The sequence below is a fragment of the Bison bison genome, unplaced genomic scaffold (assembly GCF_000754665.1).
Source record: "Bison bison bison isolate TAMUID 2011002044 unplaced genomic scaffold, Bison_UMD1.0 scf7180017864453, whole genome shotgun sequence".
Lineage (NCBI taxonomy): Eukaryota > Metazoa > Chordata > Mammalia > Artiodactyla > Bovidae > Bison > Bison bison.
This window is the reverse complement of record NW_011495015.1, coordinates 335125-353341: the sequence shown is the minus strand read 5'-3', so window position 1 is coordinate 353341 and position 18217 is coordinate 335125. Positions and strand designations below refer to the sequence as shown.

Below are 18217 nucleotides of genomic sequence, written 5' to 3'. Positions count from 1 at the left end.
CTTCAGCAGGCTGGGCTGCAGCGTCTGGCGTCGCGCGCTTGGTGAGGGGTAGTTGGTCGGGGAGGGCGATTCGGGCTGCCGTAAGAGTGGGGCCTCCGGAACGAGGTTATCTTGTTCGGGGCCTGGTCCCGCCCCCCTCTCCCCACACGACGGCCCCCGCTCACTGGCCGGGCCAGGCGCGGGTGACGCGCTGCGGTCCAGCGGGTGAGGCCGTGTCCCAGTGGCTCCCGGCTTCGTGCGAGTCGTTTCACGGAAAAAACGGGAAGAGAGACAGTGTTTGAGGTAGCTCTACTTTTGTTTTCTCCCGACGGCAGACTTTGTTCCCCGAAGCATGAGGTCCCTTTCGAGGCAGTCGCCTGGAGGACAGCTCTTTTTATGACTGTGTTTTCACTCGCTGTTAGCATTTTGAGGTCACTTGACTGGAGCTTTTCCTGTTCCAAGATCAACTTTTTCTCCGGACTTCAGTTTTTAGGGCAAACTTTAAGGTAAGCTTTGAAAACTGCTATGCTAAAGTACCTATCTAATGATAAAGAGTATCTTAGAACTTTGGGGAAGTTTGACGTTGCTTTTTCCCCACAGCTGATATTTTTTTGCCCGTAGATTTCTGGTCCACAGCTGCAGGCCATGATATTGTATGTATCTAGGCTTGAAAGCAATTAAGTATTAGTAAACTCGAGCAAGAAGTTTTGAAGTTATTGCTTTAGGGAAATATCCAGAGAAATCTCCAAGGTGGCTGGTTAGTTCAAATGTAGTGAAAGGAAAGACAACATCCTACTGATTTGGTTTAAGGTGAGACGGAGGCTTGGTAATGCAGTACAGATGGAAATTAGGAGATCTTCTCTTCTAGGAAAGCTTTAGGATGGGTTAGAATAAGTGTAATCCTGTTCTGGAAAAGAGAGACTGGGCATTAGATTACATCTGGAGGAATCTTCCCTTGGATGGTGTTACTCTTGCACCTGCAGCAAAGCTCTTCTACACTTAACACTGTATCCGAGTGGATTGTTAGCTTCCTGAGGGCAACCACCTTATTTACTGTTGTTTTGCTTCATGCAGCCAAACAAAGTTGTCTTTCACGGTTTCTGTTTAATAGTGATTGTTGTATGAATGACCTTTGCTTAATATCTCAATTTTCTTGGATTTGTTTCCTTCTAAGCTGAGATCACTCTTAAAGAGTTAATGTATATTTTGAAGTGTTAAATATGTTTGTAAATGCGTAACTTAGTAGCTACAAGACTAGATTTGAGGAGCCTACCTGGATGACTTGGTCAGGATTTTAAAGTGTGATGGATGGATAGGCAAGGCTTCTGCTCTTAGTAGAAAGAAATCTTTTTAGTGGAAGAAGACAGACAAATACAAAAAGGCAGTCATCAGTCTAGCAGAAAATAAAATGACTGTGATGGACTATGGGGCTAGGTTTCACTTAATGATAAGGGATCGCCTCTTTTATAAAGTGACATTTGAATTGAGGTGAATGTTGGGAAGGAGCTAGCTGTGCAGACATCTCAAGGAATATTCTAGGCTCCAGGGCAGGGATGTGCTTGGGTGTTACAGTAACAGGTGCAGGAGGCTGGAACATGTGGAAGATGAGGTGGTTCATTGAAGTTTTCAGGAAGGGTATGGTACCTGGCTTATGTTTGATGGTCCCTTTGATTGCCGTGCAGAAGATTAATTGTAGGGTGGTGAGAACTGAAGCGTTGAGACTGGTCAGGAGGCCTTTCTGTTGGGTAGAGTGGTTGTAGCAGAGTCAGAAAGATGGAGAGTGATTCTGGGTTTGTTTTAGACAAGCCCTGTGTTTTCCTCAAAAATAAGATTCACAAGTGTGTTTTGATTGCCTGTGGTGTTTTCACTGCATTTAAATTGGTTCAAGTGGAGTCTGGTTTCTAGTTGATCTCTGTTCTTAGAGGCCTGTCGTCTGACAGTGTGTGTCATTGAAGGCATTTGAGTTTGAGATTCGTCTGTATAAGGTGTGCACTGCATTATGTAGCTGAGGTCAGGGTCCTGGGTGTCCCTAACATGGAAGGGGAGGCTGTCAGATGAGATGTTTGGCTGTGTGTGGGGTGGGGTGGGGATGGGTAACGTGCAGAGGAAGGATGGGACAGGTTTTCCACTTCCTGCATCCTAATGTGGGAGAGTTTGAACGTCTTTATAGGAATCAAGAAGAGGAATTAGACCTGTCAAAGAGAGGAAAACACTGGGACATGATCTGAGATGTGGTGGGTGCTTACGCGATAGGTGGTGATGAATTTGCTTGTATTAACTCAGTTTGAAAACCTTCCTTTCTTCAGCAGATTTATTGAGGGTCTACTTTGTAGGGGACTGCTTTAGATAGGAATTCACTGTGACACAGGCCCAGTCTCTGCCCTCATGGCGCTCACATTCTGGTGTGGGAGAGGGTAGTTAAACGGGTGAACTGTAAAGAGAAGAGTAAGCAGTGCCAGGAAACAGGCATGCCGTGCCTGACTGTACTGGCTGGTGGGGACATGGGCCCTGAAGGTTTGGTCTGAGCAGTGGGAGAACGGAGTTGTCATTTTCTCTGTGGGGAGGATTGAAGAGCGGTTTTTCTTGAGGGGGTTGCCATGAAGTGGAGTCAAGGTTGAAGTTTCAGGTGCCTATTGGATATCCATGTGAAAATGTCAGGTAGGTAGTTGAATATCTGAGGCTCAAGGGAGGGGCCCAGGCTGGTATATAAAACTTCCAAAGTGAGGGCAGTCATCTAGTGAGGCTGGATAGATAGGGGAACCTGGAGCCAGTCCTGGAGCCTTGCTGTGTGCAGGTCCAGGAGAGGAAGAGGGCCCCAGCAAGGAGGTGAAGCAGCCCCTGGTGAATGTGGGGGTCAGACAGAGGTGCTTTGGAAGCCAGGTGAAAAAAGTATTTCTGTGAGGAAGGAGCGTGAATTTCATTCTGTCAGTTCCAAGACTAGGACTGAAACTTGACCGTGGGATCATGGGGTAGGCAACAGAGAGGTTATTGGTGATGTTGACAAGTGTTTGGTGAGGCCCTGGGATGAAAGCCAACTGGGAGTGGGCTCCAGTGAGGACTGGAGCCGGGTGGACAATAGTGACTCCTGCTGGAGGTCTGAGAGGCAGAGGGAGCATGGACAGAGGTGGTGGTAGCTCCAGGGGATAGCTGGGCTGAGGTTGAGGAAGGCTTTGTGTGGGGGCACTGCACCAAGAGATGGGACAGTGTTGAGGAGGAGGGACTGGTGTTGGAGTGGGAGGGGTGGGCTTCTGCCAGGAGTGTGGATAACTTCATCTATGCTCAGGTAAGTTTAGTAGGTTTCTACTGATCTTAAGACTTTTCCTACTTTGTTGAGTAATTGGATTAGTCTGTAATACCTAAACTCACAGATGAGTGATTTGTCACTGAACCTAGCACAGTCCTGCATTTTATCCATCTTACCAGTAGTGGCAGTGCTTAGAATATCCTTCCAGGCTCTAAGCCCTCTTTCTTCCTCTCCTTTCAGCTGATGGGATTAGGCCAGACTTCCTAATACACCATTTAAGACTTATGGAACCTGCTCCATGGTTTTGCTTACCTGTTGCCTGAATACAGTGGAGCATCTCTTATGGTCACCATACACTTAGTGTTTAGAACAGTTTGGAATTAGTCCTGGGCATGAATCTTACTAATTGCACAACCTTAGATAAATTTAGCTAGTTTAGTCTCTGAGTTTGTTTTTTTAGTAAATTGAGGATAAGTGAGTTAAGGTAGTGGGTATGCAATAAATCTTAAATCTCTCCCATCACTGCTTATGTTTGTCTTTTTTAAAAGCTCCCTTATTTCATACTTTGCCTATGAAAGTCCTTCTCATTCCTCAAAGTATAAGGCCAGTATCCTCTCATTTTATTTTTCCTGATTTAATTATTTTCTTCACAACCCTTACATGAGAAGCACTCTGAAATATTTTTGAAATTAAGTGACATCTCCTGAGTACTGCGGTCAAGATCCATGGAGCCCGTGGCCAGCGTGCAGTGGAGGTTCTCCATCAGTACAGGGTGTGCCAGGGTTCCCCAGACCTAGCCTTTGTGTGCCACTTTTACCGTTTCTGTCTTGTCCATGTGCCAGATATACTTTATAAACTTGAACATTTTTCTTTGGAGAGACTCACTTTTTAAACCGTTTACTCATCCTTAATCTCTGAATTCAGGGGCTAGATTTTGCTAGTTCTGTTTTTTCTGTTCCGTGTTAGGATATGTATTCAACTGGTATACTTTTAAGTAATGTCCTGAAATCATCTGTATGTGCCATTGATGTCATGTCTTCTTTGATTCTTTATTAGTAAATTCAAAATTCAAGAGTAATTAAGCTGTTGTATCTCATTGTTTTGTTAATTGTAAGAACATAGTTTGAGGTTTATATTCTCAGCTATAGTATCCCCTTAGTGCTGTTCCAAAAAAAGAATTTTATCAGTTTTCTAAGATTTATGAGACTTCTTAATCATTTGAAAACTTTTATAGTAATATTTGATATATAAGAATACTTTTATTGTTGCAGTGAGATGGAAGATTTTCGAGGTATAGCCGAGGAGTCATTTCCAAGCTTTTTAACCAGTTCATTACTTGGTAATAGTGGGATTCTGGAAAATGTCACTCTTTCTTCAAATCTTGGCTTGCCTGTTGCTGTTTCCACACTTGCTAGAAATAGATCCAGCTCTGAAAACAGGTACGAATTGTTTTAACAGATGATTTTTTTTTACAGGTCCTTAAAGTCTTTGATATATTGATAGTTCTGTGAAATTTCTCAGCCAAGCTTGAGCTTTTGCTTTATCTGAGGGAGATGACCATTTATGTAAAGTCAACATAGAAGATAAAACCCTCTTTCCTATTCCTTCACCTTATCAGTGGTGGATGGGTAGGTTTGGAATTGAGGACTGGTGACCGTTTGACCTACCAGTGGTTTTTCTGTTCATGGTGTTTTGGCTTTGTATTAGTTCAGCCCCTTGGTAGCTGGTGATTTGAGTTACATCCCCAAATGTGATGTGTATAGTTCACCCATTTTGTGTAATGTGTGACTTTGTCTGGGCTTAAAAATCTAACTTCTGGGTATTCCTGGTGGCTCAGTGATAAAGAATCTGCCTGCCAATGCAGGAGACACAGGTTCAATCCCTGATCTAGGAAGATCTGGCATGCCACGGAGTAGCTAAGCCTGTGTACCACAACTATTGAGCCTGTGCTCAGAGCCTGAGATCTGCAACTACTGAGTCCACACACTTCAGTTGCTGAAGCCTGCATGCCGTTAGAGCCTGTGCTCCACAAGAGAAGCCACCTCAGTGAGAAGCTGGTGCACCACAACGAGAGAGTAGTTCCTGCTTGCTGCAACTAGAGCAAAGCCCCTGTAGCAGCAAAGACCCAGTACAACTAAAATAAATATTTTTTTTTTTTAAAAAAGGCTTTGCATGCTACAGAGAAATCTTTAATTAAAAAAAACCTCTAGCCTCTTTCCCATCTTCTGCCCAACCTAAACATTCTGTATGGAGCATTATCTTTACCTTTGGAATGGAGGGGTTGGATTAACTCTCTAAAAACTTTTAGCTTTACGATTTCCATGAGTTTCTTGTTGAAAATATATGTTCTGCTGCTGCTACACAGGTTTTCAGTGCTTTTCAGGTATGGTGATGGTTTTCAACCCTGTGGGACCTGTTTTTACCCCTGGCGATTGATTTTATAGTCACACAGTCCTATGTCGTGTGAATTTTAAATATGTGTAATTTAATTATTAACAATTGCAACAAAATTTTTGTGTGCAGGTATTCTGATGTCCAGACCTCTTACTTAGTGGAAGGGAAGTTTTCAGTTCCATCGGAGACATCGCCCAGTAGCCAGAGTGAAGATGAGCCGAGAGAGAGGTTACGGCTTGTCTTCTCGGATGATGAGTGAGTTCTTACTTCATCTTGCTTTCACTGTGTTAAGAGCGAGTCTCACTCAGTCTGATGGAAGATGGTCATTGTGTCTCTAATCAATTCTAAGAATCTTTAGCCGTTTTCTTTATATGATATTAATAACATATTTAGTCTTTCAAAATTTTTTTCTAAGAGTAATACATGCTCATTGGGAAAAAAATCATAAAATACAGGCAGTTGTAAGAAAGACAGCAAATACCTGTCAACCTACTAATTAGAAAATAGATGTTGATTATCTTTTTATTTAATCTGGACGATTTTCTATGCACGTATACATGTACAAGGGGCTTTCCCGGTGACTCAGCGGCAAAGAATCCACCTGCAGTGCAGGAGCTGCAGGAGACATGGGTTCGATACCTGGGTCGAGAAGATCCCTTGGAGGAAAGGCGTGGCAACCCACTCCAGTATTCTTGCCTGGAGAATCCCCATGGACAGAGGAAGGAGCCTGGTGGGTTAAAGTCCATAGAGTCGCAGAGAGTTGGGCACAACTGAAATGACTTAGCACACATGCATAAATACTTTATAAAAATTGTTAACTCTGTATATTCATTCTAGATTTGCTTTATCAAAAGATTTCATTTTTATGGCCGAGTACTACACACAACTACATTTTCTTTGTCCATTTATCTGTCGATGGGCACTTAGGTTGCTTTCATATCTTGGATATTGTAAATAGTGCTGTAGTGAACATAGGGGTGCATGTATTTTTCCAGTTAGTGTTTTTATTTTCTGTGCATAAATACCCAAGAGTGAAATTTCTGGATCATATAGTAATTTTTTAAAATCGATTAATTTAAATTGAAGGATAATTACTTCACAATACCATGATGGTTTTTGCCATACATCAACATGAATCAGCCACAGGTATACATGTGTTCCCCACCCATCCTAAACACCCTCCCACCTACCTCCCCTCCCTGGGTTGTCCAGGAGCACTGGCCTCGGGTGCCCGGCTTCATGCATTGAACTTGGACTGGTCATCTCTTTGAGGAGCCTTCATGCTGTTCTCCACAGTGGCTGTACCAGTTTACAGTCCCACAGCAGTGTAGGAGGGTTCTCTTTTCTCCACATTCTCTTCACTTGCTGTTTGTTGTCTTTTTTGAAGCTAGCTGTTCTGACACGTTTAAGGGCCTTACCACTTTGTGGTTTTGAGTTGCATTTCCCTGGTGATGATCATCAGTGTTGAGCATCTTTCATGTACCTGTTGGCCATCTGTATGTCTTTGGGACAATGTCTATTCAGTTCTTCTGCCCATTTTTTAATCAGGTTGTTTGTTTTTTGATTCAGCTATCTACTGCAGCTGTAATAAAAAGGTGGAGAAACTAGGATAGAGGGTTAGAACTTGGAATTGATGAAAAAACTATTTTATTTTCATTCATCATGGCCTGGCCCTGGGTACCCATTTGTCACATGATGAATTTGTTATAGTAGCAACTTTTTCCTGAAGTTCCATTCCTCCCCTCCTTTTGCTGGTGAAATGGCCATGGGGAATGGTGAGAGAACCAGGAACTTTTTTAGTAGGTTGGGTGAAAATTGCCTTTAAGGAAGAACCTTTTCATCCGTATAGGAAACAACAGAGGCAGAAGGAAGACAGGGATAAGAACAGTGGCAGGGACAGAAGTATGACTTAAAAGCATTTGTAATTCAGAGAAGTAGCTATTTGGCAAATACCCCAATATCCTTTAAGTCTGTCTTGTTTTTTAAAAAGCTGAGCTTTCCTCTAGATGTGATAGATTCACAGATCTGGGAAAGAAGGAAAAAAAAAAAACAACCCCTCACTTTATCACTTGAGAGGCAGAGTAACAGTGTATTTGGTTTTGGTAGATGTGCATTATTGGGCCAAAATGATGGTGTAGTCCCTCAGACATGGCTGGGTCCAGAAATGTTTTTTTTCCACTGTGTCTACTTTTTGCGAAATAACTGATTAATGGGTATTATAGATATATGCAAGGTAACTAATATTTCATTATTATTTTGTTCCCTAATTTAAAAGTTCTCTCGCTAAGAAAAAGAACCAGACAGAAAATCAGTGTTTGTCAGATGCTGTCCTCAGAGAGTCCGCTTTTCCGAGTGATGGAGCAAGAGCAGAAGAGGAGCAGGCCAGAGCTGCAGAGCCCTTCCTGAATCAGGGTCCTTCCAACAGAGCCTCACCCCTGGGGCAAGAGCAAGGTATGCCACTGGGAGAAATTATTTCTTAATGTGTGTGTTTTAATTTCCTTTTTAAAAATATCTTTTTAAATTGAAATGTAGTTGATGTACAGTTACATAAGTTAGAGGTGTATAATATAGTGATCCATTATTTTTAAAGCTTATACTTCATTTATAATTATTATAAAATGTTGGCTATATTCCCCATGATGTACAGTATGTTTTTGTAGTTTATTTTAGACCTACTAATTTGTTCCTTTTAATCCCCTGCTCCTATAATTCCCCTCCCCCTTCTCTCTCCTTACTGGTAACCACTAGATTATTTTCTGTTTCTGTGAATCTGCTTCTATTTTGTTATATTCATTGGTTTGTTGTATTTTTTTAGATTCCACATATAAGTGATATCACACAGTTTTAATTTCCTTTCTTGTTTTTCTGGCTTTGGACCAATATTTATCTTAAATTATGATACTATAAAAATGCTTTGATTTGGCATTTACTTATTAATGTAATACTTTTGTAAGAGAAGATCTCTTAATCAGTCTCTTCTTCATTGTCCTTTTTGATTAAGCTGAAGTCTCCTTTCTTGTGGAAACCACATTGCTCATTAGGAAGTAAAGTGGTGTGGCTGTGGAAGATAGTTTTGACAGTTCCTCAAAACATGAAACATAGCATCACCACACAACCCAGCGAGTCTAGTCCTAGACATACACCCAAAAGAAGTGACAGTGTGTATCTACAAAAAACTCATATACCTGAGTGTCCATAACTTGACTAGTCACTGTAGCTAAAAAGTGGAGACAATGCAGATAACCATCAGCTAATGTATGGATAAATAAGATGTAGTGTGTCTGTTCAGTAAAGTATTATTCAGCTTTAAAACTGAGTGAAGTACTGGTATGTGCTATAATAGGAAGACCCTTGAAAGCATCTGAGTGAAAGAGAACAGACTCAGAAGGCCATATACTACAAGTCAGTTTATCTGTTGGTACAGATAGGCAGATCCACTAGACAGAGAAATTAGTGGTTGCTAGAGTCTGGGGGACAGGGAGAAGGAGGAGTGACTGTTAGTGGGCACAGCATTTCTTTCTGATGTGATGAAAACATTGTGCAGTTAGTGATAACGGTTGTGCAACTTTGTAAATGTATTAAAAATCATTGAATTATATACTTTAAAAGGGTTAAAGTTTTATATCCGTTAAAAAAAAACAAAAAAAACCTCCCCATGTACCTCTCTCACAGTTTGATAGTATAAAGTTTTGTCACACTTGCTTCATCTTTTCTGTTTTTTATTACCTTTTCCTCTGATACTTAAGAAGTCCAGACATCATTTTATTCCTATGTATACTAGTTTGCGTCTCTAAAATATGAACATTTTCCTGGATAACCACCGTGCTATTATTGATGCATATGGTACCCTGGTCCATATTTTACTGATTATCTCGGTTGAGTTGCTTGAATTGGGGTCCGTGGAAGGGTCCATTGTGTTTTGCTTCATTTGCTGTGGTGTCTTTAGGCCTGTCCTCTTGGAGCTGTCCTACTGTTTGCTCACTCACGGTGTCATTCTCCTTGATTCTGTCTTTCCCACGTCCTCTGTAAAGCAGAAGTTAGCTTTAAAGACTTAATCAGATTCCTATTCAGGTGTTTTTGGTATGTGTATAATTTTTTAAGCTTTTCTAACATTTTTTTAAATTTAATTTTATTTAACTTTACAATATTGTATTGGTTTTGCCATATATCAAAATGAATCTGCCACAGGTGTACATGTGTTTCCCTTTTCTACCATTTTTAATTTAACGTTTTAAAATTTAACTGCCAGTAATGGGCTTCTATACTATCATTTAAAAGTGCTCTATTCTATTTAAAGGGAAAAATTGTTTAGTTTGTTAATTTGCTATTAATATTTTTGAGAGTTGTTAGGTATTGATAAAATACCTTGGTATGTCAGTTTTTGTTTTTGTTTTCTTAACAGACTCACCTATTGATTTTTGTTCACAATCCTGGATGAATAAAGAGAATAAGGTAATCTTTTATATGCTACCAGTTTCTATTGTTAGGAGAGTAAAAGTTCCTGTTTCACAAGTATGAATGCTGAGTACCGTTAATATTAGGTAGAAGTCTTCTACTTGTGAACTGCTATAAATAACCAGGAAGTGGGGAATAGGGCTGGCCTGGGACTCCCTGAGTCTCCAGGGCTGTCTGCACCGCTGCTCTGCCTGGTTCCATGCCGGATCCTCTGGAGTACTGGCTCTATGGGGTGAGGGTTCTGCTTTGTTTGGTTTATTGCATTCTGAGTCCCCAGCACAGAGCTGGCACTCTATCATCTGTTGAATGGTAGGGAGGATGAATTTGTTTGTAGGCAACCTGAGTGTACACTTTTAACATTTCATGACCAAAAAGAAGAGCGTCATCTTTCTTTCAGTGTAGAGTTAAAAAACTAACAAAAAATCTCAGTTTTAATGAGCTCACTTGGGTCCGTCCTCCCCTCTGTAAATCACTGTACCAGGTGGTGGGTTGGGGTAAAACTTCATTCTGTGAGCCTCTGGACCTTACATCTGCTTCTTTGTGTGCATGCCTCTGGGCATCAGTGTGTGTATGTATACAGATATAGAGATGTGACTGAACCATATCACGTGCCCCCCTGAATTGAAAAGAGACCGACTCCTTGAAGGACAGATGCTTATAAATGTAAACAAAATACTTTAAAATCTTACAAAAAGGAAATGCAATTTTTATTTTACTTTTGTAAGAATTTTTTTAACATTATTTTTGTAAAATAATTGAATTTTATTTCTCACTTTGTTTTATTTCTTACAGATTGGTGTTCCTGACGTGGGAAAACATTTTGAAAAGAGGAATCCAAACAGTGACTTAAGCCTTACTAGTTTCCTAGAAAACGAGAAACTGATATCACTTGCCAGCTTGGAAGATTCTTCTGGTAGCGTCACGAAACTTGGCTCATCTTTTCCTCGTCCTGAGCTTGTCGCTCCGTTTGTTTCTGCCGCCTCGTTGCCGTAGTGATTGTGCAACTGTTTCTCTGCCTTCTTTACCGCTTATCCACCAGCACTCAAATGGCCACTTCCATTAAGCGATGGGAGTTAACTTTTTTTTTCTTTATAGCACTCCTGATAGGCTTACTCTCTCATCTCTCTGTTGAGAATCATTACCGTATAAACAGATGAAGCACTATGCTAAGACATTGGGGTTCAATGAAATATTTTGCCCCTGCACTCTGAAGGTCCTGCCAAGTGGGCAAAGAGATGCATGGCTCCCCTCTGTGTGAAGTGTGTCTCAATGATACAAACTGTGTGGGGGTCATAGGAGGGTGACAAGTTAATTCTGACTGAGGAATGTGTCTGTGAGGCTTCAGTGAAAGGAAAGGTCATTTTTCCTCTTTGAGAAAGGAGGCCTCTGATAGGCCTTAACATAGACACTGGAATAAATGTACATTTAATAGGAAGGAACGGCTTTAGCAGAGACCCTAAGGTGGGGGCATAGAGACATTTGGAGAGTAGCCAGTGCTTTTGTGTGGCAGGTTTATAGCACCTATGTGAAGATGAACTTGGGAATAAACCCAGAAAGTAGGCAGAGACCAAATTATCCATGGCTTTGGAGGCCATGCCGGTGGGCTAAGTGGGATAAATTGAGACTGTAAAATCAAAATGGGTTTTGCTGCTAAAATTTTAAAAATACTTTTAGATTATGAAATTGTAGATGAGGAATTGTTGACCTGAATTTATACAGGTTCTTATTTTAGTATGCTAGATTCTCAGAGGCAGTAGGAAAATTAACCTCTTGAAAAGGCTCACAATACTGTTACAGGTGGTTGACAGTTGTAGTTTTATCCTGCCCTTGCCAGGCTGTGTGTAGAACATTGAGAAGCAGTGCCACTGTTGTTTTATTTGTCTGTTTGTAACTTTCTGGGTTTAATGGAAGTTAATTGTTTATCATATCAGTACTCAGCTTTGTTACATCTTTTTTTTGTTGTTCATTTTTAAGATCAGATACTGTTTGAGGTTTCATATTAGCATTAACCATTAATTCACTGGGATTTAGTTTTATTTCTCCTGTGGCAGGCTCATCTGTCCTTTGTTGATAGTTGCTCATTTGCCACACTGCTTTCTGAATAAACGGCGCTTTTCCCATGGCCACACTTGCCGTATCCTAACTTCCGATGTTTGGTGGTGGCTGCTTCTGTGTTGTCTTCTCAATGAAGGTTAAGTATTTAGTTTGGTTAAATATTAGAGTGCTTTTAGTGATTTATAGATGAAAACTATGGTTTTTTTCATGTCAGATGTTTAGACAGAATCACATGGACTGTTGATGTAAATGATTTATCAACCTTATTGATTACTTTTCCTCCATTTTACTGATAGATGATGATATTGATGATGAAGAGTTTTATGATGATCATTTGGAGGCTTATTTTGAGCAACTGGCGATTCCAGGAATGATGTATGAAGACCTAGAAGGACAGGAACCTCCAGAAAATTATTTTAAGTTACCTACAAGTGATCCTAGTCAGGTATTTTCCAGTCTTTATGGTTTTTCAGAAATTTGACATTAGAAAATTATTACTGGACTCATTAGAAAATTAACATAAAACTTCTGTTGGATTTCCTTGGGCTTTATTTTCCCAGATACAAACTGATGAGAAATGCCCTTCCTGTTCTTTCCTGCTGCTTCTTACCTTTCCCTCACCTGCAGAAAAATTAAAAGAGTGATGCACTGAACGTCTGTATACTCCTGTCCAGGTCAACCAGTTGTGAACATTTTTGCCATCTTTGTGTTTTCTTTGTCCTTCCAAAAAGTAGTTTTTTTACTGAGTCATTTGAAAGGTGCAGATATTTTACCCTAACACTTCAGTGTTTACTTCCTGTGAATGAGGACATTTTCCTACATAATCCCAATTTTTATTTGCCTAATGTAACTTTGATGTGATTTAAATGAATACATAGTCTATGTTCACATTTATCCACTGTCTACAGATGTCCTTTTATTTCTTTGGTTTTAGATCCAGGCTTTGATCGGGGGTCACACTTGTATTTGGTTGCCATGACATGGATGTCTTTCATGTCATTAAACTTTTTGTAAAGTTTAGTCCTGTTGTTTTGTAAAATGATCCATATGCTAGATATATGTGACTGCTTTCCCCTCCTGATTAAACATACCCGCTGTGTGAACAATTGAAACATAGAGGGCAGTGCTGTGCACTTGGATTACATCCTCAGGAAAGGCCTGTCGTTCCATTTGTTTCCTGTTGGTGGTGCTCTTTGACCATCTTGATGAATGTGGTGTTCGATTCCTCCTCCTCCTTTGTTATCAGGAGGTGGTCTGTGGGATTTCGTGTTCTTTCTTTGCATCCTCCTGAAACCCTGTCTCCTGAGAGACCTTTGGATTGCTTTTATTTTTTTTCCTGTCTCACATTTCCTTACTCTCAAGTTTTGCTGGGTTACAGTGTCCAAGTACAGAGACCTCTGTTTTTGTGTTTAGGTGTACAAGCTGTCAGAGGAGCTGTAATGACCCCCTGCCTTTGTTGTTGTTGTTTTTTTTTAACTAGTGACTTTCAGTTGCAATGAGGGGTTGCTCTGCTCCATTAGAAGCCCTGACCTGGAATGGGTTGCCAACCAGTGGCTTTGCTCCAGGTTTCCTCCCTGTGCCGTCCTGTCCTCCTCTGCATGCCACTGTCAGTCACAGTCCCATAGGTGGTAACTTTGCCCTGTTAGCCTGAAGAGCATTCTTTCTTCAGCATTGTTTTCAGGTGCTTTGTGGAGGAGACAGCTGGTTTCCTGCGTTCTGGTTCTTTTTCATCTTTGCTAGTATTCTATATGAAAAATAGTTTTAAATGTCAGTTCTTTGTCTCCTTTGTCTCTCCGCCCTCCCCCCATTGGAATATTCATATTTTAACTTGCTTTTTTAAACTTCCTATGTTGAGATACTTTGATCATTGTGCACTTTTTTTTTTTTTTTTTTGACGTGAACAACAGATGCATATCTCCTCACAGTTCTGGAGGTGGGGAGTCCGGATCCAGGTGTGAGCAGGGTGGGCTCCTGTGGCTTCTCTCCTTGGAGATGGCAGCTTCTCCTATGACCTCACTGGGTCTCCCTTTCTTGGTCCTCTTGTATTTCAGGCTTTTGGTAGTTTTTCAGGTGTTTATGATAGTTTCCTAGGGCTGCCAGAACAGATTACCAAAGTTTTGTAACTTCAAACAACAGAAATTTACTTGCTCACAGTTCTAAAATGTTGACAGGGCCAAGTGCCCCCCAGTCTCCTTCCTGCCTCTTGCAGCCTCTGTGGGCCTGGTGTCCTTAGTTCATGGCCACATCGCTCCACTGCCTGCTCCATCTTCACATGGCCTGTCCCTGTCTTTCTGTTCCCTCTGAGGTCTCCTCCTCCTTTCTCTTGTAAGGACACCGCTTGTGGGGTTTAAGGCCCACCCCAAATTCAGGATGTTCTCGTCTCAAGATCTTCAGCTTAGTTGCATTTGCAAAGACCCTATTTCTGAATAAGGCCACAGTTTGCAGGTACCACCTGGGCATAAGACTTGGACACATCTTTTCAAAGAGACAGAGTTTAACCCACAAAAGTGTTCCACTAAGAAGTTATTATTCACTGAAGAATATAAAACTGTCTATCTGTATTTTCTCCTATTGCTTTTACATCTAAATCTTTAAGTCATTTGGAGTTTATTTTGAGATAAAGTGGAGATTGTTTATTTTTTGTATAAAAAATTGTTGGAAAATCACCAAGTTAATAAGTGATTTCACTAGAATTTAAATGTATGACCATATTTCAAAGTCAGTATCTTATCTTTTATATAGAACTATCTCTGTGTAGTATTCTGACTTTGAAAAGCCTTATCTGGGAAGCTGTTTTTATTGTTAAACATCTCATAGCAGAGAAGCCTATTAAAGGCTTCGCTGGCACTTGATAGTTAGCAGTGGCTGAATATCTGAGAAGAGTGTTGTGGGCACACAATTCCCTTTCAGCAGCTATTATTCTAGGAAAGAGTGTGGAGTGCCATTTGGGAAGGACTGTTGGAGAGTGTGTTTTCGAGGCCATGGCTTAATCTGCTGTGTCTAATGCAATTGTTCTTGGACTCCTGATGGTCATTTGTTGTATTTGCTATTTTACTCCTATTAAATGTGATTCATTTATGTTTTCAAAGTCTGTTAATCATATTAATTCTTTGAGTCTAGCCACACTGATGGGCTTCCTATCCTTTTAGATAGGGTAGGAAGGTAGTTACAAGAGTTACACTTCTAAAAATCCTGAACTATAGTGAGCACCTTGGCCATACTTTTGGTATCCAAGTCTGTTGGTGTATATTTGCCATTGATTTGGTAAATTCTTTACGATTGGTTCACATACAGTCTAGAAGAATACTGTGTAGTCCGTTCCTTTCTAGAATAAATATTTCATGTCATCTGCGTGACTTTTTTTTTTTTTGAAAGAAGTTATGAAAAACAAAACTTATTTCTGGTCTATTATTTACTTTTTAAAGGAAAGTGGAAGAGCAGAAGTTCTGGTGAAGTCTCTTAGGACTCCTAATACAAAACTTAACCCCGTTGACTTTAATGACACAAATGCCAGTAAAGATGGTTTTGATTTGATGGATTCTCTAAAGCTAGAGGAAGTGTCTCCTCATCAAAATAAGCATTTGACGTCAGACTCAGAAACTGTTTTGCCTGTGGATAGATTTTTAGACACTGAAACGCCTCAAGTGTCCATTCAAACAAATGTGGATGTAGCATCTTTGAAGCCTGTTAGTGACAATGCATTTAATTCCACTGATGCTCCGTGGTCACCCACCAGTGAAAGGCAAACCTGTGAATGTTACGAGTTGGTTGGAAAGACCAAGGACCGTGAGTGGGCCTTTGTTTCTTTTTTCTTTTTAAATAAAAATAAGAAATATATAAAATACTTATACACATTTTGAATATACTGTATTTCCAAGTGGAACTTGTGTAATCTTTCGTATTAAAGTATATACATGTTCTGTGGATTTAAAAATGGTGTACTTATTCACAGATCTGGTGGAACAGTGCCTTTGTCAGTGTTTGTCATCTTCTCCTTCCTCCCTCATCCTCTGTGATGGAGTTTACTGGGACTAAGGCTGGCGATTTCACCATCAGAGAGAGGCTTTCCTTTTGGGGAAATGGGTTTCCTAATTTTGGGCAGATTTCAATACCATTGATAACTAAGATAAGTCAGCTAAATGAAATTATATAAGAATATCATATCATTTTGCTTGTTGTGTGTCATTGGATGTGTTTGGAATTCTCTTTTCTAGAAGCGGACCCACCACAGAGTGTGGTCTATCAGGATGAGGAGGGCAGATGGGTCACTGATCTCGCCTATTACACACCTTTTGATAAAGAACAAGATTTCAATGTGTCTCTCAGTAATGAACTGAGTGAAGACTTCCGATCTGGCTGTAAGTGTTCTGATAGCCTCTGCTTTTAACTGTTTTCATTGTTTCTGACGGTCTTCTGAGGTTAGTCTGTCATCCTGGTGGGCCACATCAAATCCCTTTTGGAGGATGTGCTTAGCTCCTCGTTTGTTTCTTTAGGAACAGGGGCTCACGTCCATCATTGCTTATCACTGGGACTGAGCCAAGCCTTCCCTAATCGAGGACAGCAAGTCACTTTAGCACCTGTGCGTTGCAGTTAGTACACCTTAGGCTTTACTTTCTCACTTTATAAATTGTCTTGAACAAAAGAACTACTCTGATAGAAGTTACAAAAGCGAATCCATTTTAGAATAAAAGTTCATAATGTAGAAATGAGAGAAAAGTGACGAGAAAGATAAATGAGATCTCAGAGGATGAGAGCATTAGGAACCTCGGTCAGGTTTGTTAATTCTAATGCCTTAGGCAGGGTCATTTACTGTCCAGTCTGTCTGTCCCCTTCCCCATCGTGTTACACCTGGCCCTCTGCTCACTCACCTGGCCTTGTGGCCTTGGCCTAGAGATGGAGGGCTGTGTGCCCATTGGTTTCCTAAGGTGAACTGAGTTGCTCAGTTGAAACGTTGAGGAACAGACACTGGTCCCTGTTTGCCCAGGCTGTGGGGTTTACTGGGATGTGGGATTTTGCCTTTCAAAAACTGGGGCAATCCTGGGTGTTGGGACGAATAGGTAGTTCATACTGTGATGAATTTATAGAGGGGCTTTGCAGTCTGATGGTTCCAGATGAAATTCCATGCATATCATGGGCAGCTGCTATAAGTCTCGTGTGCCAGATCTGCAAGGCTGAAATTAATGTGAATCTTATAAAAAGCTTACATTGTAGAGCCCTGTTAGTAAGTTAGGGCAAGTTAGTACCTGATGAAATCAGTTGCAGTAGGGGGTTCATTACGAAAAGTTGCAGAACCATGTACTCTTAGGTGCTTAAGGCAGATGTGTCATCAGTTCATTGATGGAAGCTTTCACATACTTCTTTCAGTTTTATTTCTTTACTATTTCATTTTCCTAATTAGCTAGGTTTTATTTATATGCTAATATTTAATTGCACATTAGTATAATATAATTATGTAAACTTCTTTTTTAAGCTGATGCATTGGATTTGATTGCACAAGATGAAGAAGAATTTAATAAAGAGCATCAGTTTATGCAGGTTTGTATTTTATTGACATTAACAACAGTTCAGAATTTTTCTTGTATTTAAATGTAGGTAAAATGTTCATTTCTTTCTGAGAATACATAGTGAGAATACATAGATACATACTATAGAATTACATCTTGATATTCCTTATATTTAGATAGTTTCTGCCTTTTCCTTCATATACTTAATTATTAATTGAAAAATAAATGGCCTACTGAAATAATGGTTATTAATTCACTTAAAACTGCCTTAATAGGTTTCAAAGATAATTCCAGTTTTTAATCATGTTTTAAACTGAGGTAGTGCTATTTGTTTTTATTTGAAGATACATTCCTTAACAAGTGGTGCTGGGAAATCTGGTCAACCACTTGTAAAAGAATGAAACTGGACCACTTTCTAACACCATACACAAAAATAAACTCAAAATGGATTAAAGATCTAAACGTAAGACCAGAAACTATAAAACTCCTAGAGGAGAACATAGGCAAAACACTCTCCGACATACATCACAGCAGGATCCTCTATGACCCACCTCCCAGAATATTGGAAATAAAAGCAAAAATAAAC

General features: G+C 40.2%; 1 protein-coding gene across 2 annotated transcripts in view; it reads left to right on the top strand.

Annotated features, from left to right (window-relative positions):
- Window positions 1-18217, top strand: part of CEP192 (centrosomal protein 192kDa) — a 75633-nt gene continuing 57416 nt past the window's right edge. Inside the window, exons 1-11 of one of the 2 annotated variants that reach the window (XM_010859039.1) lie at window positions 1-41; window positions 315-485; window positions 4495-4662; window positions 5747-5872; window positions 7893-8068; window positions 10020-10069; window positions 10865-10985; window positions 12424-12572; window positions 15553-15913; window positions 16342-16485; window positions 17598-17662. In XM_010859039.1, coding sequence (XP_010857341.1) covers window positions 376-485; window positions 4495-4662; window positions 5747-5872; window positions 7893-8068; window positions 10020-10069; window positions 10865-10985; window positions 12424-12572; window positions 15553-15913; window positions 16342-16485; window positions 17598-17662 — 1470 coding nt within the window. In that variant the 5' untranslated portion in view covers window positions 1-41; window positions 315-375. The remainder of the gene's footprint in view (window positions 42-314; window positions 486-4494; window positions 4663-5746; window positions 5873-7892; window positions 8069-10019; window positions 10070-10864; window positions 10986-12423; window positions 12573-15552; window positions 15914-16341; window positions 16486-17597; window positions 17663-18217) is intronic. The other variant, XM_010859040.1, reaches the window with a different exon arrangement.